This window comes from Mytilus trossulus, chromosome 10, assembly GCF_036588685.1.
Source record: "Mytilus trossulus isolate FHL-02 chromosome 10, PNRI_Mtr1.1.1.hap1, whole genome shotgun sequence".
Classification (NCBI taxonomy): Eukaryota; Metazoa; Mollusca; class Bivalvia; order Mytilida; family Mytilidae; genus Mytilus; species Mytilus trossulus.
Genome location: NC_086382.1, coordinates 70,023,292 through 70,042,538, shown reverse-complemented (window position 1 = coordinate 70,042,538; position 19,247 = coordinate 70,023,292). Strand labels below are relative to the sequence as shown.

General features: G+C 31.9%; 1 protein-coding gene across 1 annotated transcript; it reads right to left on the bottom strand.

The window, feature by feature from the left end:
• Positions 1-307: 307 nt before the first annotated feature.
• On the bottom strand, positions 308-13,967 carry LOC134688123 (snake venom 5'-nucleotidase-like). The gene is made up of 9 exons (XM_063548594.1): positions 13,683-13,967; positions 10,747-10,960; positions 8,325-8,510; positions 7,427-7,624; positions 6,918-7,049; positions 4,481-4,600; positions 3,419-3,574; positions 1,721-1,924; positions 308-628 (listed from the first exon to the last, which is right to left on the bottom strand). The coding sequence occupies exons 1-9, from the start codon at positions 13,965-13,967 to the stop codon at positions 321-323; spliced, it is 1,803 nt and encodes a 600-aa protein (XP_063404664.1). The 3' UTR covers positions 308-320.
• Positions 13,968-19,247: the final 5,280 nt, after the last annotated feature.

Sequence of the window (19,247 nt, the reverse complement as noted above, 5' to 3'; positions counted from 1 at the left end):
TGATTTATTTTAATATTTGTGTTTTGGAAAGCAAATGCTGTTTTTGATGGTTGTGGTCTTTTATATTGTCCAACATAAATTTTTAGTATTTCTGTAATCCGCATAAATTTTAAACTCGTTAAGCTGAGGACGAAACGCACGTCATGCACACAAAACCTATGCAAAACAAAAATACATACAGAAACAACTAGATTGATGCCTAAGGTATATTTATTGTAATGCAAAACTTCAAAAAATGAAATTATCAGTTATAATTTCTTTTAACAATATGCATTCTATTAGTTTAATAATTATTACCTCTTGACTTATTTCATCTCTTTTTACTTGTTTTTGTTTACCTGTTTTTGTTTTCGTTTTCGTTTCCTTCGTTTCTGTGTTGCTCGCCTAGAGTATGTGTATTGCTTTAAATTCATAATGCAATCACATGTATATACATTTCCATCCGCGCACGTTAAATTGTCACAGGTGTTTGTTTTAACATCATCACATGTTATCACTTTTCCGTCATTACATGTTAATTTATCAATAGTCTCTGTAGAATTACCCAGAATTATCCTCCCTTCAATACCGTTGTAAAAAGGTGACGCATTTTTAATGTAATCCATTAAAACATCCGCCTCAAGATCTCCTATGAAATAGAAATATTATATGTGTTAATAATATTTTTGAGAACGCAAAATTCTGTCTTTATGCAATATTTAGCAATTTGACCTCGATTGATTTTTTCCACTCTAAGAATCTGTATTTTATTAAAAAAAAAAACTGGTATAGTATAATGCCAGGTATAAATATGACAGACTCTGTGTATTTCTTATCTACATGACATATGCTTTACTGAGTTTTTTTAAACCTCGATGTGTCGAATTATTTTAAATGTGATTTTATTCTGTTGTGTAATATATCCAATGTACCTTGTTTATGTTTAAACTATTAACAAATAAGGTTGACATCACAAAAGGAGTTTTAAATGGTGTTCGTTCTAATGAATTGTACCCGTTTTTCTCAACTTCTATAAATATCTTATTTCATATTTGTTATTTCAATTAAATATGTTCCATCTGGTTATAAAAACAAATATATAATGCATCAATTGATTACACTTTGAGGTTGTACACCATTGACGATTTGACACTTTTGATATAGTTCATGTTTGCATGTCCGTTAATTTTGTTAGTATAGTAGGTTCCAAATCAATGGTATCAAAAGTTTCAGTTTTACTGCAATCGAATCAAATTTGATGACAAAAACATATTTCGTCGGTAAAAAAGATAAACCTACATTAGAATTAATAAACCGAAACGATTAATAGTCTAACTAAATAAGACAGTTGAAGCAACAAAGATTCCCAAAATTAAAGAAAATCGGACAAATCAATTATAATCCGTTATGTTGAAAAAACTTATTATTTTGAATAATTTACAACGTTTTAATTAAGGCAAATTGACCACAAATGGATTAGAAAAACTGTAAAATTTCCTATTATTTAGTTTATCAATGATATCCCATGTTGGCAAAAAAACTGAGATGAGGTATGAGATGTATAGAATTAGGAATACCAAATATGTGTATGATTCCTGTACAGGTTTAATGAGACATGAAGTTTCAAAACTTATGATATTTGGTATCTGATATAGTGTTGTTAACTTTCAATGATTAGTCTCCTGGTCAGTATCCATATTGATTTTTTGAATTCATAATCAAATAGCACTAAGTGGCTTACCGATAGTATGTGATTGTACCGCATTGTCTCTGATCATTGTATATCCATCGCCACCATTTCGTATGAAATTAGTTAATATCAAACTATACATTACGTTCGCATCAATTGGTTCATATGCAGGAATGGTACAATTTTGACAGATAGCTAAGGCTTCAACTACTCTTTGTTGTACTGGTTTTGTGAGATTATATTTTACTTTTATTCCTGAAAGAATAATCTAATTTTATCAATTTATGATACATGTGATCAACTAAAAAAAGATGCATAATTGATTCAACGATCACGATATTCATGGAAAACTTTGGGCTCACTTATTTGGTGTTGATAGTTTCACGGATAGGAGCCAGTTTTATTGATAATTACGACGGTCAAAACCACCTAAACTCACGACACTATGAAATTTAAATTGATTTCCTCAAGTAGATTTTCTTAACAAATTCTATTTAATAATCTACAAGTTCCACCACGGAGTTAGTTTCGAGGACGAAAAGCTGCAAAATTATGCAAAATTATTCAGACGTATGTAAAGGTAGGTATAAGGTTACACCAGTTATCGTTTAATTTGATGGTATAAAGTGTGGCATTTAACGTGAGCATTATAAGCAGTTATGAGCATATTGTAATGATAAACTTTAAAATGTCGCAACTTTTTTGTCTTTTTTTTGTGTATGTCGCGTTTGGATTTTCGTTTTATAAACTTGAGTAAATGTGCAATACATAAAATTCAAATGTCTTCAATTCCTCAGAAATTGTTTTGGACGCACCTTTTATGATATACCTTTATTATAGATGTACAGAGCAAATGACATTTGATATATTTTTTTACGTCCGAAACTCTTTAAAAAAAGCGCAATATCGAATAGATAAAGATCCAATGAGATGATGTAATATGTAAGTCCAATATAACGACGGTTACGATGTCTGTATACATATGAATGGATTAATACGAAGATATAGATATAATTGATATCTATTCTACCAAGGAAAAGATCCATTTCATTTAGTCACAACTTCTATGAAACCATACAAAGTCGGATATTTTGTGAACTGACGTACAAATATAGTGTTTTGAACTTCCTGAATTTGTCTTTGAAACAGTTTTAATTTCCTTTAAAGAAAGCGCCTATTTATTTTTTTTAAGTATCCAAATTCGGATATCGTTATAGATTCGTGTCTTTTACGCTTTTGCACATTCTCAGTCGACTTTCATTTTATTTTTCATCATATTTAGATGGGATTTTGTCAAGTGTTTTTCATTTTGATCACCTTCGGTTATGTAAACGGATTTAACGTACCTGATACGGTTATTGGATTAAAAGGATAAAAAAAATGAAAATCACATTTTTGCGAGTATCTTGTAGTCAATAAATTAATCAACAGATATCCAACAATGAAAATTAAGACGGCCAATTGTGGAAAAAGAAATAGCATATAACTATAAATTATCAATACTGCTCAATTTAAACATAGATGAGTATAGTTGCTCTTATAGACCACGCCGTATTCGTTCTGCTATTGGTAACCATAATGAAACAGATATACAAGTTACAGTTGACAATTTGGTATTGTTGACAGGCGCTGAAAACAATTTTGTACATATCTGTCTTCTCAATTATATATTATCAGAAACCCTTTGCTTCTCCTTTTATCATTTAAGTATGAAAACAAGAATGTAGTAATAATTTACAAAAACCTAACCAGAATATTGTAAGAATGCGCCACCTGGTCCGTCTACATCATAGTCTGCTACACTATGTTCTAGTGCTTGCAGTAAGAAGTCTCCCCTTAGCATAATTGTGTCAATTGTATTCCTAAAAGGGTTCACCTCTAAAACATTGCCAATTGTAATGTTGCCTGGAAAAAAAATATGATACAGACTTTCAGTAAAAATACTTATTTTATCCTGTATTTTTTCTCTTTACTTTGTATTATTATATGGTCGTACTCTTACGTGAATTATCGTGATGACATTTAACGTGAAATTCACATCATGATTTTAATCAAATTTGAAAATTGAGATGTTATTGTTATATAATATCTAAACTCTGCACGTAAGGTTTACGTCAGTTGAACATGAGTAGCACGTCTAAGCAGTTTTGAGTTAAAATTAACGTTAATTTCATGTCAGATTCATGTGAACTAATATTGTCTTTCAATTCATGTGCTGTGATTATCATTTCTTCTCTGTGTAAGATGATAAGACAAACACACCAGGAGCCTGAAATTCAATGGTTATTGTTTGTTTATGTGTAACCGTGTTTTTCGTTCTTTATTTAGAAATAAAAACGGCCGTTAATTTTCTCGTTTGAATTGTTTTCCATTGTCATTTCTAGGCCTTTTATAGCTGACTATGAGGAATAGGCTTTGCTCATGTTGAAGGCCGTACTGCTACCTATGATTGTTTATTTGTGTATCATTTTGGTTTCTTTTGAAGAGTTGTCTCATTTGCAATCATTCCACATCTTCTTTTTTTATACATAAGGTTTCTATAGATAAGGTTAATATCGATCCTATTATTTATGAAGCTGGCAATAATGTATAAGATAACTGAAACAGAAACAATTATTTCAACTACTGTTCTATATTATTTTTGCATTCTATTCTACCCTTTTTATTTTTCGAAATGACCACAAGTAAGGTCAATACCAAAACTAAAAAGTGTCGGTATAATTTCTTAAAAACAGACATGATTTCGTACATGTCATAATTTGGTTTTACGTCTCTTGTTAAATGAGTTGTATCATCTGAATAAAACGATACCTTTTTCAAAAGATGATCGTATTGATCCGGAGTTGACAATGGATATAAAAACTTTAGTTCCATCTACGCTGTCTGCGTGTAAAAGATTCTGATGAACCATGCCGTCAGCTATCAAATTCCCTGAAACCATGACAAGAAAAATATATACACTGGTACTGATAACCTACATTTCAATTTGATAACATATGGATGCTATTTTAAGAGGTCAGCGTAAAATTAAACAATTTGTGGTATAGATACGTAACGTCCCATTGATTTAATCACAATTGACATTCAATATTTACCGTAATGTAGAAAGGGCAATATTGCTTGAAAGGATCGATGGTAGATTAATGCTTATTTGGAAGTTCTGGTGCACGAGTAAAAAGTAAAATTACAAAAATTTTGAAAGTCCCTTATTAAATGACATAATCAAAAAAACAAATACGTGAAACGAATTGACAACAACTGTCAAATTTCTGACTTGGTACAGGCATTTTCTAATGTAGAAAATGGTGGATTGAATCTGGGTTTTTTTTAGCTAGCAAAGACTGTCACTTATATGACAGTCGCATCAAATTCCATTATATTGACAACAATGCATTACAGCTCATTGTAGATTGATTCATCACTGAAGAGACATGTATTGTCGAAATGCGCATCTGGTGCAAGACAATTGGTACCGTTAGTTTTATTATTGATGATGCTATGTCACACAACAATCCATATTCATTCCAATTAGTGCTAACTACTCAAAGCTATTCTAGTGAACTTAAATGATGGAAGTCTTATCATATCTTGTTCAAAAAGAAGATGTAGTGTTATTGCCAATGAGACAACTCTTTACAAGAGATTAAATAACACATCATAACTATAGGTCAACGTACGGCTACAACAATCAGCAAAACCAATACCGCGTTGTCAGCTTTAAAAGGCTCCGAAATGACAAATATAAAACCATTTAACCGAGAAAAACAACTGCCTAATGTATCTATAAAAAGATGAACGACACACACAGAGTGGACGTAGCCGGGCACAGTTATATCAATAATAAATATACATCAAGTACAGATCTTACAGTAGTCACAGTTAATGAAAGCTAGTTCAAAGCCACTAACATTCAGTTAAAAGATTAGGGATCTAAGACTAAATTATCAATCAGTACACATCCAACATCTAATAAATTTAGACTAGAGTAATAAACAGTCAGAGACAGACATGACCTTATACAATTTCGAAATACAGGTATCGAGAGATTGCAGGTTAATTAATGAACAATAATATTTTGTTTGCTTTTACTTTTCTGATATCCAAAATCAATATTGAATACATTAAAACAATATTCAAAGATCTAATTACAGTGTTGAATTGGTAACCTTTTATGATTATTTTATTGCAAGCATCAATATGTTTACCAGTTCTGTAATTTTACCGAGTGTGTCATGTATCCTATTGTGACATATTAACTAAGTGTAAATTCGCATTGACGTTTTTGTAATTATAAATTGTTCAAATAATGCCTTTGAAAATAGCGGAATCAATCACTTTTGAAGTGTAAAAAATGCGAAGTACTAGTACTTGTAATGATTAATTGCATGTTCAATTTTAGTGAGTTTGAATGTGTTAAAAGTTTTGATTTTCCCGTCTTATATACACAATGAACCACTTTGCCTCATCATCTTATAAAGGAAAATTTCACACATCTCCATGTTATCATATGGGCATTTACAAAGACAGAATGCGAGTATATATGTTCAAACTTTTTTTGTCTTATATGTCCCGTTTTAGTTAAACAAACAAATGAACTATGTCAATTGGTCCTAATTCAAATTGATAACTGAACTAAAATGAATACTAGAAAAAATATTTGTTGACAATGAAGTTTCCTTATATCTTTAAGTTATCGGAATTCCATATAAGACCAATTATGTACCTCTTATTGCAAACCTGTTTCTGTATGGTTATGAGTTACACTTAAGAATTGAATGCTCCTTTTTGTAAATTTATTGGGGTGTAAAAGCGTTGACCGAAGTACATTTTGTATGTACATTTTATAGCTAGGATAATAAAAACACGATTTTCTTGAAGTTAAATTTTTAAATTCGCCTGTGCACTTTATTGTGGGACTTCGTGTCATCGTGAATGAAATGTTATTGTCTCATGCAACTGCTTACGGAATAACATGTGATGTGCAGTTAGCCAATCAGAATAACGTATTTTAATGAAACATACATCTAATGTAATTATTTAATAACAAAAATCAACAAAGACCCATATAAACAACATCTGATACATAAATTGTATAACACTTTGAGTGAGATTTTTGGATGATAACTTGCCTCTCAATAATGCACACGTCAGTATGTAAACTAAAACAAATTATTCTGCTTTACCGACTTTAAATTAAGCTAATTCTAGCAATGAACTTGTAAAGGATGACTTTTGGTATTGTACATACCTAAGTTACATTCCTGTAATCTACAGACAAGTCTACCACCATTTAGGAAAACTAATGTTCGTCCTATAACCTTATTTATTCTTTCTCTCAGTCCCTTTCCAAATTCATCAGTAACAGTCTGCACTTGGATATCTAAAATTGCAGTATATGCTATGAATTTATCTTTTAAAAGATATTTTTTGGCGATTCCGACTCTTATTTGAAGCTCCACTGTTACATTTACGTAAGTCTTAGATTACCTTAGCCGTATTTGGCACAACTTTTTGGAATTTTTGATCCTCAATGCTCTTCAACTTTGTACTGGTTTCATGGCTTTATAAATATTTTGATATGAGCGTCACTGATGAGTCTCATGTAGACGAAACGCGCGTCTGGTGTACTAAATTATAATCCTGGTACCTTTGATAACTAATAAGACGAAACGCATGCCCGGCATACAAAATAATCAGTCTGGTATCTCTAATAAATTTTTGCGCAAAGAATTTTGAAATAAAAATATAAGTATTTACCTTTAGGTATAGAATTATCCAGTAATATAGGGTTTCCATTATAACGTACAACTTTTCCGTTGTCATCAAACTCCACTTGCAAAAATCCAAGGTATTTAGCAAAGGCATAATCTTGAACTACTAAAACGTCGTCACCATTATTGTTACTGACAACTGTTGGGTAAACATCTGCTGGGTCTTCATTGGAAGGCGGTTTACCTAGATAATAATAAAAACAATATGTGTAAGGTATTAATTTTGATATATATTAGAATACTTCAAAAAACAAATTTGCGCATGCCTTCATAATAACAATCCTTGTATCTATGATGAGATTATGAAGAACGAACTTGAATACTTGTTTTGTATTGTGTTCTTCGGTTAGCCTCCTCATTTTGTTTCTTCCTATGAATCATACAAGAAAAGATATATTCGCTTGAAATGTAAGTATTCACAGTATGTGTATATTGATATGATACCTCTTTATACTCACTGCAAATTTTATTGCTGTTATTTATGAGACATTTTCTTTCGTATGTCAACTGCATTCGTAGTTCTGCCTTAGTCCATTAGAAGTCAAAAACATTACCTCCTCTGTTAAACCGACGTATGTTCAATGTTCTGTACATTCTCCCCGAGAACAACGTTATTGCAATAGTATTGACCTCAGAAACTAAAACATTACCAACATTACCCTTTTAATGTTTAAAGTGTTTGCTCTTTGGCTTTTAACACACTGTTTCAGTATGAGAATGTATGAGAATGTATTAGCAAATCTTACAACTAAATACCATTTATAGCATACGGAAATATCAAACACAGGCACTTTCGGAATAATCCATGTAAAATAACTATTTACAAACCATACATGATATTTATAAATACCATATGCATTGTAATATTACACATTTAAGAATACCTGTATATAAAAATGTATTTGTATGACCACCAACAACTATATCGATATCTTCCACTTGAAGTGCTATTTTCTTGTCAACATTAAATCCGGCATGTCCTAGAGCTATGATTTTATTCACTCCTTGGTTTTTAAGCATGGTGACCTGTGTTTGAATGGATATGACCTCGTCCAAAAACACCAAATTACCTGTACATAAACAAATTGGTACATAACATACTATTGTGTTTGAGTGCATGATTTACAAATGTTTATATTTGCTCATTGTTGAAAGGCGGTACGCTGACCTATATCTGTTAATATCTATGTCAGTTGGTCTCTTGTGAAGAGTTGTCTGATTGGCAATCACACCACATCTACTTTACATATATATTTCTAATGTTATGTTACACTTCATTAAAATACAATAAAAGCAAACATGTTTCTTTTGATTGAGTTCAGCCATTGCATTGATATTTTATAGTATGTCTTTCTTTGTTGGGATTTTACACTAGTGTTGCAGATAAGTGTGAAGGGAGGTACCTATTACAAAAACGTTTAAATCCGCTGCATTTGTTTGCACCTGTCCTGACTCAGGAACCTGATGTTCAGTGGTTGTCGTTTGTTGATTTGATTTACATGAATTTCTCGTTAATCGTTCTTTTATATATAATTTAGACAGTTGGGTTTTCTGTTTAAATGGTTATACACTTGCCATTTTTTGGTGACCTTTATAGCTTGCTGTTCTGTGTGAGCCAATACCTCGAATTGAGGACCGTAAAGTGACCTGGTTTCTGTTTACAAATTGTTACTTTGATAAATAGTTGCTCATTGACACTCATACCACATCTTCTTACATTTAACTCATTCATGATAAAAGATTTGATTTTTGCCTTATTGTACTAGTGTAGGAAAAAACACTTTTGATTTATTGTATAAAAATAATGTGGTATGATTGCCAATGAGACTTCAACTCTCCAAAAGGAGACTTAAACAACACAGAAATTAACAACTAAAGGTCATTGTATGGCCTTTAATAATAAATCAAAGCCCATACCGCACAGTCAGCTATAATAGACCCCAAAATGACAATATGAAACAATTCAAACGGAGAACTAACAGCCTTATTTATATAAAAATATGTAAGGGTTCCGCGGAACCCAGTGTCTGGCCTACTTTTGCTGTAAATCGCAGGCTCAACAAAAATGAGGAAAAAAATCAATAAAAATGTTCCTCCTTATACTGTCGTTTGATTGTAAGAAGCTTCTGTCCAAGTTTGGTAAAAATCTAAGATAGTTAATGAATCTAATAAATATTTTGAAAACTTTAACTGCAGACTGTATGTAATGTTAACTGGAAGAAAATCTAAGTCCATTCAAAAGTAAAATACTGAAAAAATTAAGTTATCTTTTTACAAAATTTACTTCTGGATACTATCTTATTATCATAAATAAGCTTCTGTCAAAGTTTGGTACAAACCCAGGATAATTTAAGAAAGTTATTAAAATTTTAAAAACTTTAAACCACAGAGTGAATGTAATGTTTCCCTGCAGAAAAACTTAATCCATTTAAAAGTAAAATACGGAAAAAAAGATTTTTTTTTTTACAAAATTTCCTTCTTGATACTTTCTTATGATCATAATTAAGCTTTTGTCCAAGTTTGGTACAAACCAAGGATAGTTTAAGAAAGTTATCAAAATTCTAAAATATTTAACCACAGAGTGAATGTAATGTTTCCCCGCAGAAAAAACTAAGTCCATTTATAAGTAAAATACGGAAAAATTGAATTTTATTTTACAAAATTTCTTCTGGATACTATTTTATGATCATAAACAAGCTTCTTTCCAAGTTTGGTAGAAATCCAGTATAGTTTAAGAAAGTTATTAAAATTTCAAAAACTTTAACCACAGAGTGAATATTTGTGGACGCCGCCGCCGACGACGACACCGACGGAATGTAGGATCGCTTAGTCTCGCTTTTTCAACTTAAGTCGAAAGCTCGACAAAAATGAACGAAAAACAGATATATAAAGGCAACAGTAGTATACCGCTGTTCAAAACACATAAATCCATGGACAAAAAACAAAATCGGGGTAACAAACCAAAACCGAGGGAAACGCATTAAATATAAGAGGAGAACAACGACACAACACCGAAACGCAACAAACACAGAAACGGACCAAGCATCAGACAAAACACCACGAGAATAACAAATATAACATGAAAACCAAATACATGAATTTGGGATAGACAAGTACCGTGCAACGTCTTATCACAATATCTCAAAAATAAGAGAAAACACAAACGATAACACATAAACAAACCACTGAATTACAGGCTCCTTACTTGGGACAAGTACATACATATATGATGTGGCGGGGTTAAACATGTTAGCAGGATAATGTTTGTCCGAATATTTAAATGTATTTGAAAGGAAATTGTTGTACCTGGACTGGATAGTATAGGTGTATCTTTTGTTGTGTAACCGACAATGCCGATTTTGTCTCCATCTACGTCTATAATGACACTTTTATGAAACTTATTTTGAATCAAAGGCTCTCCAGATGTATCGATGTTACAGCTAAGAATTTTAAAATCACTGTTTTCTACAAGCGGCAAGAGCCCTTCAATGCCATCATCGAATTCATGGTTTCCTAGAGCCTGTAAGCATGGTAAAAGATTAATTTGTATATTCAAAAGGATTCAGCAGATTAGTAAGAAATGTATATGTTGTGTTAGATCTAGAGGTTGGTGATCTAAAACAAATATTACCAAACTTCATTAAACTGACTAACATTACTGTTTGAACATATATAAAATAGCAAAAAAAAATTCAAAAAAATATCAAGAAAAATTCTAAACGGAAAGTCGCTTGGCAAATGGCAAAATCGAAAACTCCAACCAATCAAACGAATAGAAGACAAATGTCATATTCCTGACTTGGTACATATGGAACAATTATATAATAGTTCTTGCAAATCTGGGCATTATCGTGATATATGGACTGCCCACAGGACAGAGGTGTTGACTAAGATAGTGATATTGACTGAGCCGACGGCGATTCATCATCGCTGTCGCAGTCAATACCACTGTTCTACGGGCAGTCCATGTATCACGATAATGATCAGTTTTTCAAGAAATATTCAGTTTATTTCATTGAGAAACCATGTTTTGGAAAATTCGCATAATTTCAAAATGCATAAAACAAAGAGCGAAGACCAGTCGTAGTAATACTGCTATTCATTTTAGTGCAATTCTCAGTTCAGTATATAAATATTTATTCAAGTTCTCTATAATTTTATAATTAATGAAAACTTATCACAAACAATTCAACAACTTAAATATAATATTGAAAACAGGAAAATGTTTGATTAAAGTGACACCTCTCTTCTAAACAGAGAAAACACGCCCACCGGTCATTAACAGAACAAATCACGCCCCGACGGTCATTATCAGACGGAAATCACGCCCCACCGGTCATTATCATGTAAAATTGTTAACGACCGGTTTTCTGGTACGTATTGTTCTGGTAATGACCGATTTATTTCTGAGGAATAATGAATGTCATGTGGCCCCTTTTTATCTAATACTAGAAGCATATTCGTAACCGATATGAAATAATGCATGTTAAAATCCGTATCGCATGCTGTATTATACCGAGAAACCAATACCAGTCCCAATGGGCGAAGGTCCCGATGGCTGATATTGGACGAGACTTTATAAATAAACAATCTTGTCTTATGACACATAAAATTATAAATATTCGGAACATATGCTGTGGAATAATGTTAACACTCCTGTGTATTGACCTATTATTATCTAACATTAATTTGATGCTGAAGACATTATTGTTTTTACTGTGACATAATGATGTATAATTTGAACAAATGTTACCACTCAGTGTTAAGTTATGTAAGCTGGGGTGCGGCAAATTATAGAAATAAATATTCTAGCCCCCACACACCCAAATTCCCATTTGTACTTAAATTAGAAGTCTTGTCTTATCACACATGAAAAAAATATTTGGCCATATATAAATGGTATCCATTATAAACAGAAACATTATCAGTTGTTGTTTTGAGAGATTTGAAGGGATCTACTTATCATGATGCCAGGCGCACGTTTTGTCGTCAAAAGACGCATCAGTGACGCTCGAAAAAAAAATGTTAAAAAGTCCAAATGAAGTACGAAGTTGAAGAGCATTGAGGACCGAAAATTCCTAAAAGTTATACCAAATACAGCAAATGTAATTCATGAGGTTTAAACGCTTAGTATTTCGAAAATTCAAAGTTTTGTTAACAGTTAATTTATAATTATGAACATATCAATGATAACTCAAGTTGACACAGAAGTGCAGACAAATGGGCAGTTGATACCCGTTAGGTTATTAAAAATTCACCAGCAGTGGCCTAAATCCAGTGGTTGTGAATAATCTCATCAAAGATACCAGGAGTTTTTGCTTTCAAAACTAGCTATTACATCTATTTTAAACCATCTTACATAAAATAATTTTTCAGACTCGTTTGTATCTTAAACACGTTGGGTTAAGCATTTTTGAAAATGCTCTGAGGTCAAGACTAACAAAAAATATACTAAATAACTAGAAAATATGCAACACAAAGCATTCAAAAATTGAATATCTAAAAATATTTCTCTGTTTGATGAGTACTATCAAAAAAACAATCAAGTGTAGCTATACGGAATACCCGCGACATAATTAACCTTGTGTTACAAACAGATTTGATAATACAATGTATGGAGATATTTGCCAAATTGAGTCTGCTTATTATTTTTCTAAATAAACAGATATATATTTGGTACTTAGTTCGTCTTAATATATGGTCTAATATATATGTCAATCGTCATTCAATAGTCAATGATGAAGTTAAACTTGGTGAACCTTTTGCTATACCAAACTGCAATATTTTTTTTTTATAGGTTTTCGCTTTTATTTTTCTAAAGATGAAATTTATTCATACTTAATAGAAAAATAAAATAAAAATACGGGGTCACCGTTCAATTATGGTCCCAATATAGCTTCGGAAGAAGCATGCATTTTTAAGGTAATTGTTTCTGTTGAAATAATAGGAGAAAATAGGTAATATAGAAATATAAAAAAAAACACCAAATAATAGAAATCGCTTGAAATTCCAATTATTTAGTTTGTTTTGAGTACAGCTTATCTGAAAAAAAAATCTATCACCGTTGAGTAAAAAATGGTATGTTTGCACCAAAGGCAGATAATTTGGAGCTTTTTCAATGATATTAACATTTTAAAAGTCATCTGGGGCCATAATAAGCAAATCGATTGTTTTTTAGAGAAAAAAAAGATAATGAAATTTTGTTAGCCGCGAGCCTCCTTAATACATTTTTGTGTACTTACCATGGCATCATACCCCAAGAGATTCATGTACGTGTGAACAATGGTCCCACCAAACTCTGAGAACAAGAATGTGCCCTGGTACTGGTCTCCGGCATCCAAAAATAATGTATTTGGATACAGTCTCTTTATTTCATCCACTTTGTACTTGAGTCTCGCCATTCCTCCGTAGCAATTTTCTATATTATTACACTGACCACCAAATGTGTTTATTTCATTATAATGTGCATGAACATCATTTGTATGCAAAATAGTTAAATTAAAAGACGTCGCACGAGTTATAAGCATAAGATAAGAAAATAAAATCACATTCATCCTGCAAATGTTGAAATCATGTATAATTATTTTATTGAACTAAATAAGTAAGATGAAGATTGCTTTTTTTGTTATTAATACTTATGCATGCGCATAATTAAATCACAGCTGGATAAAAATATTTCAACAAATCGATGTATTATGATATTTAAAATGACAAGTTATATGTTACACAAAAGTAATCAATTATATAAAAAATATTGCATAATAAAATTGAAAATGAAAATGTATTAACAATTTGACTCTTTTTCTCGTTTTCCAGTTTAATATATATATCTATATTTAATTTATGTTACTTTGACCTTTATAAATTACATTTTGACAATTCCAAAGCATTAGGAATGTTAGTAATTAATTGGACAGTTAAAAGGGGTGTAATTTGCATGTCTAGTGTAGCAAATATTCGAGAAAAGTCTGTAGTTTATTCTGTCTTTTTTTATTTTACTTTCTTTAGATGAGGAGATGGGTCAGTCCTGTATCAAAGCCCACATTCAAGCATAGACAATTCAAATGTTTAACAGAGGACTGTAATGTAGACAAAGAACAGTATTATATATGAATGCAGTGGTTGTCGTTTGATGATGTGGTTCATGAGTGTTTATCGTTTCTCGTTTTGTATATAGGTTAGACCGTTGGTTTTTCCGTGTGAGTTGTTCAACGCGGGCCCTTAATAGCTTGTTGTTCCGTGTGAGCCAATGGTCTATGTTGAACGGCCGTACTTTGACTTATAATGGTTCACTTTTATAAATTGTTACGTGTATGGACAGTAAACAAACACAAATACCGAACTGAAAGAAAAATGCAAAACAGGAAAGTCCTTCAAAAATTGTAAATCATAAACATATGAAATGAAAGAAACACAACAGTTATCTTCCTGACTAGGAACCGCTAATTTTGTTTGACAAAAATTAAGAATTTAACCTGGTTTTCCAAAGTCCATCTAGATCAAAACTTACAGAAACTTGCAGTTCATAGTGCTTTATGTAAACTGTGTATCATCCCATTTAAATATCAAGGGAGTGTGCACTTATTTGTGATTCGTAAGAAGTAAGCTCTCATATTTTGGTTAAACAAAGCATAGCCTTCTAAGCTTTTTAAAGTCAAAGATTAACAAGATATACAAGAGGATCCTGATGAGTTATTTTCGTTATTCGTGATCTGCGCATTTTCGCGTTCTTGATCCGTTTTTCTACAGACTTTTTTTTACATATTTTCGTGATCCATAGTCTTAAATTATTATTTTTCTGTGAATCGTGATTGACAAAAAAAGCTCGTGAATCGTGATGAGCCCCCTCCTCCCCCAATCAGGCCCCTAATACAAAACAATCTGAGTTGAATAGTACTATGTTATAAGATTAACTATGCTAAAGTTGATATAATGTTATAAAGGATGTATGTGCCCCAACAATAAACACTTTCAGGGGAAAAAAAGAGCAACTATAAAAAGTGAGACACCAAAAACGAAAAAAAATATCATTCCTTTAAAAAGTATTTCATGGTAGAATTTGACATCAAAATAACAAATATCAACTAATTGCAATATAAACAAAACATAACTTTATTTTATTGTTTACAGAAGCTTAAATTTCGCCTAAGTTAATTCTTGTGTACCTGAAAATTTGTACTAAGGCAAACTGGGATTAATATTATATATAAATTTTGACAGCTAACGTGAAATGAGAATAAGCCATATCGCCACACCTAAAAACAAAACCATTTTATTGGCTCTACTATGACGCAATTATTTTTCAGCCTTAATTTCTTAAGAAAGACACATTTAAGATAAGTGGTGTTTCATGCACCCTGTATATTCTTTTTTAATAGGATTGTTTAAAGATGCTAAAATATGTCAATGCTGTGAATAGTTATCAAAGGTAGCAGTATTATAATTTAGTACGCCAGACGCGCGTTTCGTCTACATAAGACTCATCAGTGACGCTCATATCAAAATATTTATAAAGCCAAATAAGTTCAGTGTTTTGCTATGTACTGCATACTGTAGAATGTATCTGTCTCCGTTAATATCCTCCATCAGCGAAACACTGTAATCGTCTTGTTCCCTTTTCTGTGTATAAGATGGTTGCACCGACGTTAGCGTCATCACCTGAAATTTCTTGTGTTTACTAGTCTACTGTTATTCTTTTCTATGTTATGCTGATGTTCAGTAGTTGTCGTGTGTTGGTGTGGTTCATAAGTGTTTTTTGTTTCTCGTTTTTTATATAGATTAGAACGTGTTTTTTTTTTTATTTTGTTTTACACTAGAATTGTTTAGGCCCTTCAAGCTTGCTGTTTGTTGTCAACCAAGGCTCCGTGTTGAAGCATGTACTTTGACCTATCATGGTCTACTTTTATAAATTGTGACTTGAATGGAGAGTTGTCTCATTGGCACTCATTCCACATCTTTTTATTATATTTATTCATATAATATTTCATTTGTTATATTACTTATCATATCACATTGATGCTTGACGAATGAAAAATCCAAATCAAATACACATTTTTACCTGCATGCTTACTAATTAACACCATAAAATCCCTTCTTAACAGTAATATATTTGCATAGCTGCATTTTTCATTTAGAGGTAATAGAATCTGTGGATGGTGTGCGCTACTAGCTATATGTTTACATGTGTTTGTTTTTTTCTGTTTCTTATTTTTTAGGTTCAGATCTATAATTCGTCAATAACTACTTTTTTAAAGAATTGTTCATTCTAAAATTTGATAGCGCTATCATGACGTCAAATCAATAACTATGTCGAATGACGTCGAATAATATATGACGTAATGATAAAGTTTTATGAAAAAAAGATAGGTGAAAATAAAACAACAACATAAATAATAACCACATGATGAATAATATATATTCAATAATTGAAAAAAGGTGTTTGTTTTCAGAAATATTACGAAAGGGGAAAAATAATCATTTTTCTTTTTAATACACAGAGGACATATATATGTCCTTCCCGCAGTAAGCCAGGTGAGCATACGGCAATCCTCGGTAGAATCCGCTTCTTTCCTTCTATCCCTCGGCTGTAATGCGATATGTGATATGTGTCTACGCCTAACATTTCTTCGCCGGGAGATGAACGGTTTATTTCTAGTGGAAGGTTAAATTTTAAATGGCTTCCTTTGAAGTTTGTGTCGAATTTTGTAAACTTTAAAGTGGATTATTCTCATCATACTCATCGTAGAATAATTTTAAAAGAGAAACAGTTGGAAACATTAAAGGTGTTGTATTTCAACAAAAACTGCATTTCAGTGTTGCCCACTGGCTATGGTAAAAGCCTGATCTTCCTGATTTTACCTTTGTTTTTTTCAAAAGAAACTTGATAGAAAACAACCAATGACCGTTCTGGTTGCTTCTCCTCTGAGTTCTTTACTGCAAGATCAAGTACTCAGTCTTCGAAAAAAAGGAAAATAAAAAAGCATGTAGCTTAAACATTTCAGGTATAGTGTAGACTGTGTAGTATAGCGCACATACACATATTATAAGTCTCTACATGTACAATGTATACACCTTTAAGTTACTCTTACATGTCTAATCCCATTCGCTTGAACTTTTTACGTTAACAACAATCACTTTTCCATTGTGGTGTCAGATATTTTGTGACGTCAAAATTTTACAGGAACCTAATTTCCAGTAAATTATGGCGGACAAATAGGCATATTAAGGTGTCTACATGAAATGTAGAATAAAACATAAATTTTAAATTTGTATTCTTGTAATGTTTATCAATAGAACTGCTACAACCCCTCTCTTAGTGATACATATATGAGGGTAGTGATGCACTTTCTGTCTTACGTCAAACGGTCATTTTTAGCTACTGTTAGCGTTAAATTGGTTGAAATTTTACATCGATATACATTTGTATCCTCATCATAATTTTTCAGAGGTCTGAAATAGCTATTGTTACTCAAGGGGGGAATCTACGTCATCTCGCAGGGTGTCGGCGATTGAAATAGGACCACCATCTTGTCGCTTCAAGGTAAGAATTTTACTTATTATGCCAGTTATATGAGGGTTATGATTATACAAAATAATCCACCAAAGACTATATAAAGTAGGAAAATAAATGAGCCATCGCTCAATATTATTGGTTATCTCAATTTTGCAAACACTTCGATACCAGATTTAGGAATTAGGTCAAACATGCAGGATATCGGCCAAAAATTTCATAACAACATCTTGATTATCAAGAACCGCCTACTTTATCAACAAACGAACATGTCCAAATTCTTTATTGTACTCGGGGAAAAATAATTGTTACTAACAAATATCCGTCATTATGGCCGAAAAACGGAAAAAGGATGTCGGCAACACATCGAATATCAAAGGATGTTGGGGACACATCATATACTATTTTTAACACATATGTTATTCAACATGTGACTAGATCTAATTTTTTTTTTTTTTTAGATAAAACTAATGGTCATGACAAGACGCAAATCAAACTTAAACTTGTGCAGGCGGAAACGATCGCGAATACAACCTGATGTAGACCAGCCGACCAGATCGCCCACTAAACCGCCATCCGTAAAAAAATCAAAACCATGCAAATCCTCATTTGTAATCAAAATAAAAACGCCTGCCAAAAATATTAAGTTTCACCCATTGTCAATTACAACAAAACCGCCAGTAGACTTGAGCAAAGGTCACGATAAAGGACCAATATGCATACGATTGTTCAATCCACCATTTTTTTTCTTAAAATGACCTGTACCAAGTCATTGCCATTGATATATAATAGTTCGTTTCTGTGTTTGTTATATTTTAATGTTGTATCTCTGTTGTGTCGTAGTTTTCCACTTATATTTGATGCGTTTCCCTCAGTTTTAGTTTGTAACCCGGATTTGTTTTTATTTCTCGATTTATGAATTTCGAACAGCGGTATACTACTGTTGCCTTTATTAAACACCTGGTAGATGTAGGACCAGATGAAATTTCATAGATACATATATATATATAGTATCAAAATGACTTGGTCCTATAAATGACCCCTGTGGAACCCCTGGCTAATCTAAAACGAAACCAGATTTTCACCTTCTAAAACTGTTTTTTTTCTCTCGAATATTTACAAAAATTGAATCCTGAAATTGAGTGCATGAAATGGAAGCAAGCACTAATCCTGTTTTTTTTTTTATCGTATCTCCATAATGGTTGATAAAATCAAAGGACAATTACATTAACAATTTATTAGTGTGTCCCCGACATCCTCGATATTCGGTGTGTTGCCGACATCCTTTTTCCATTTT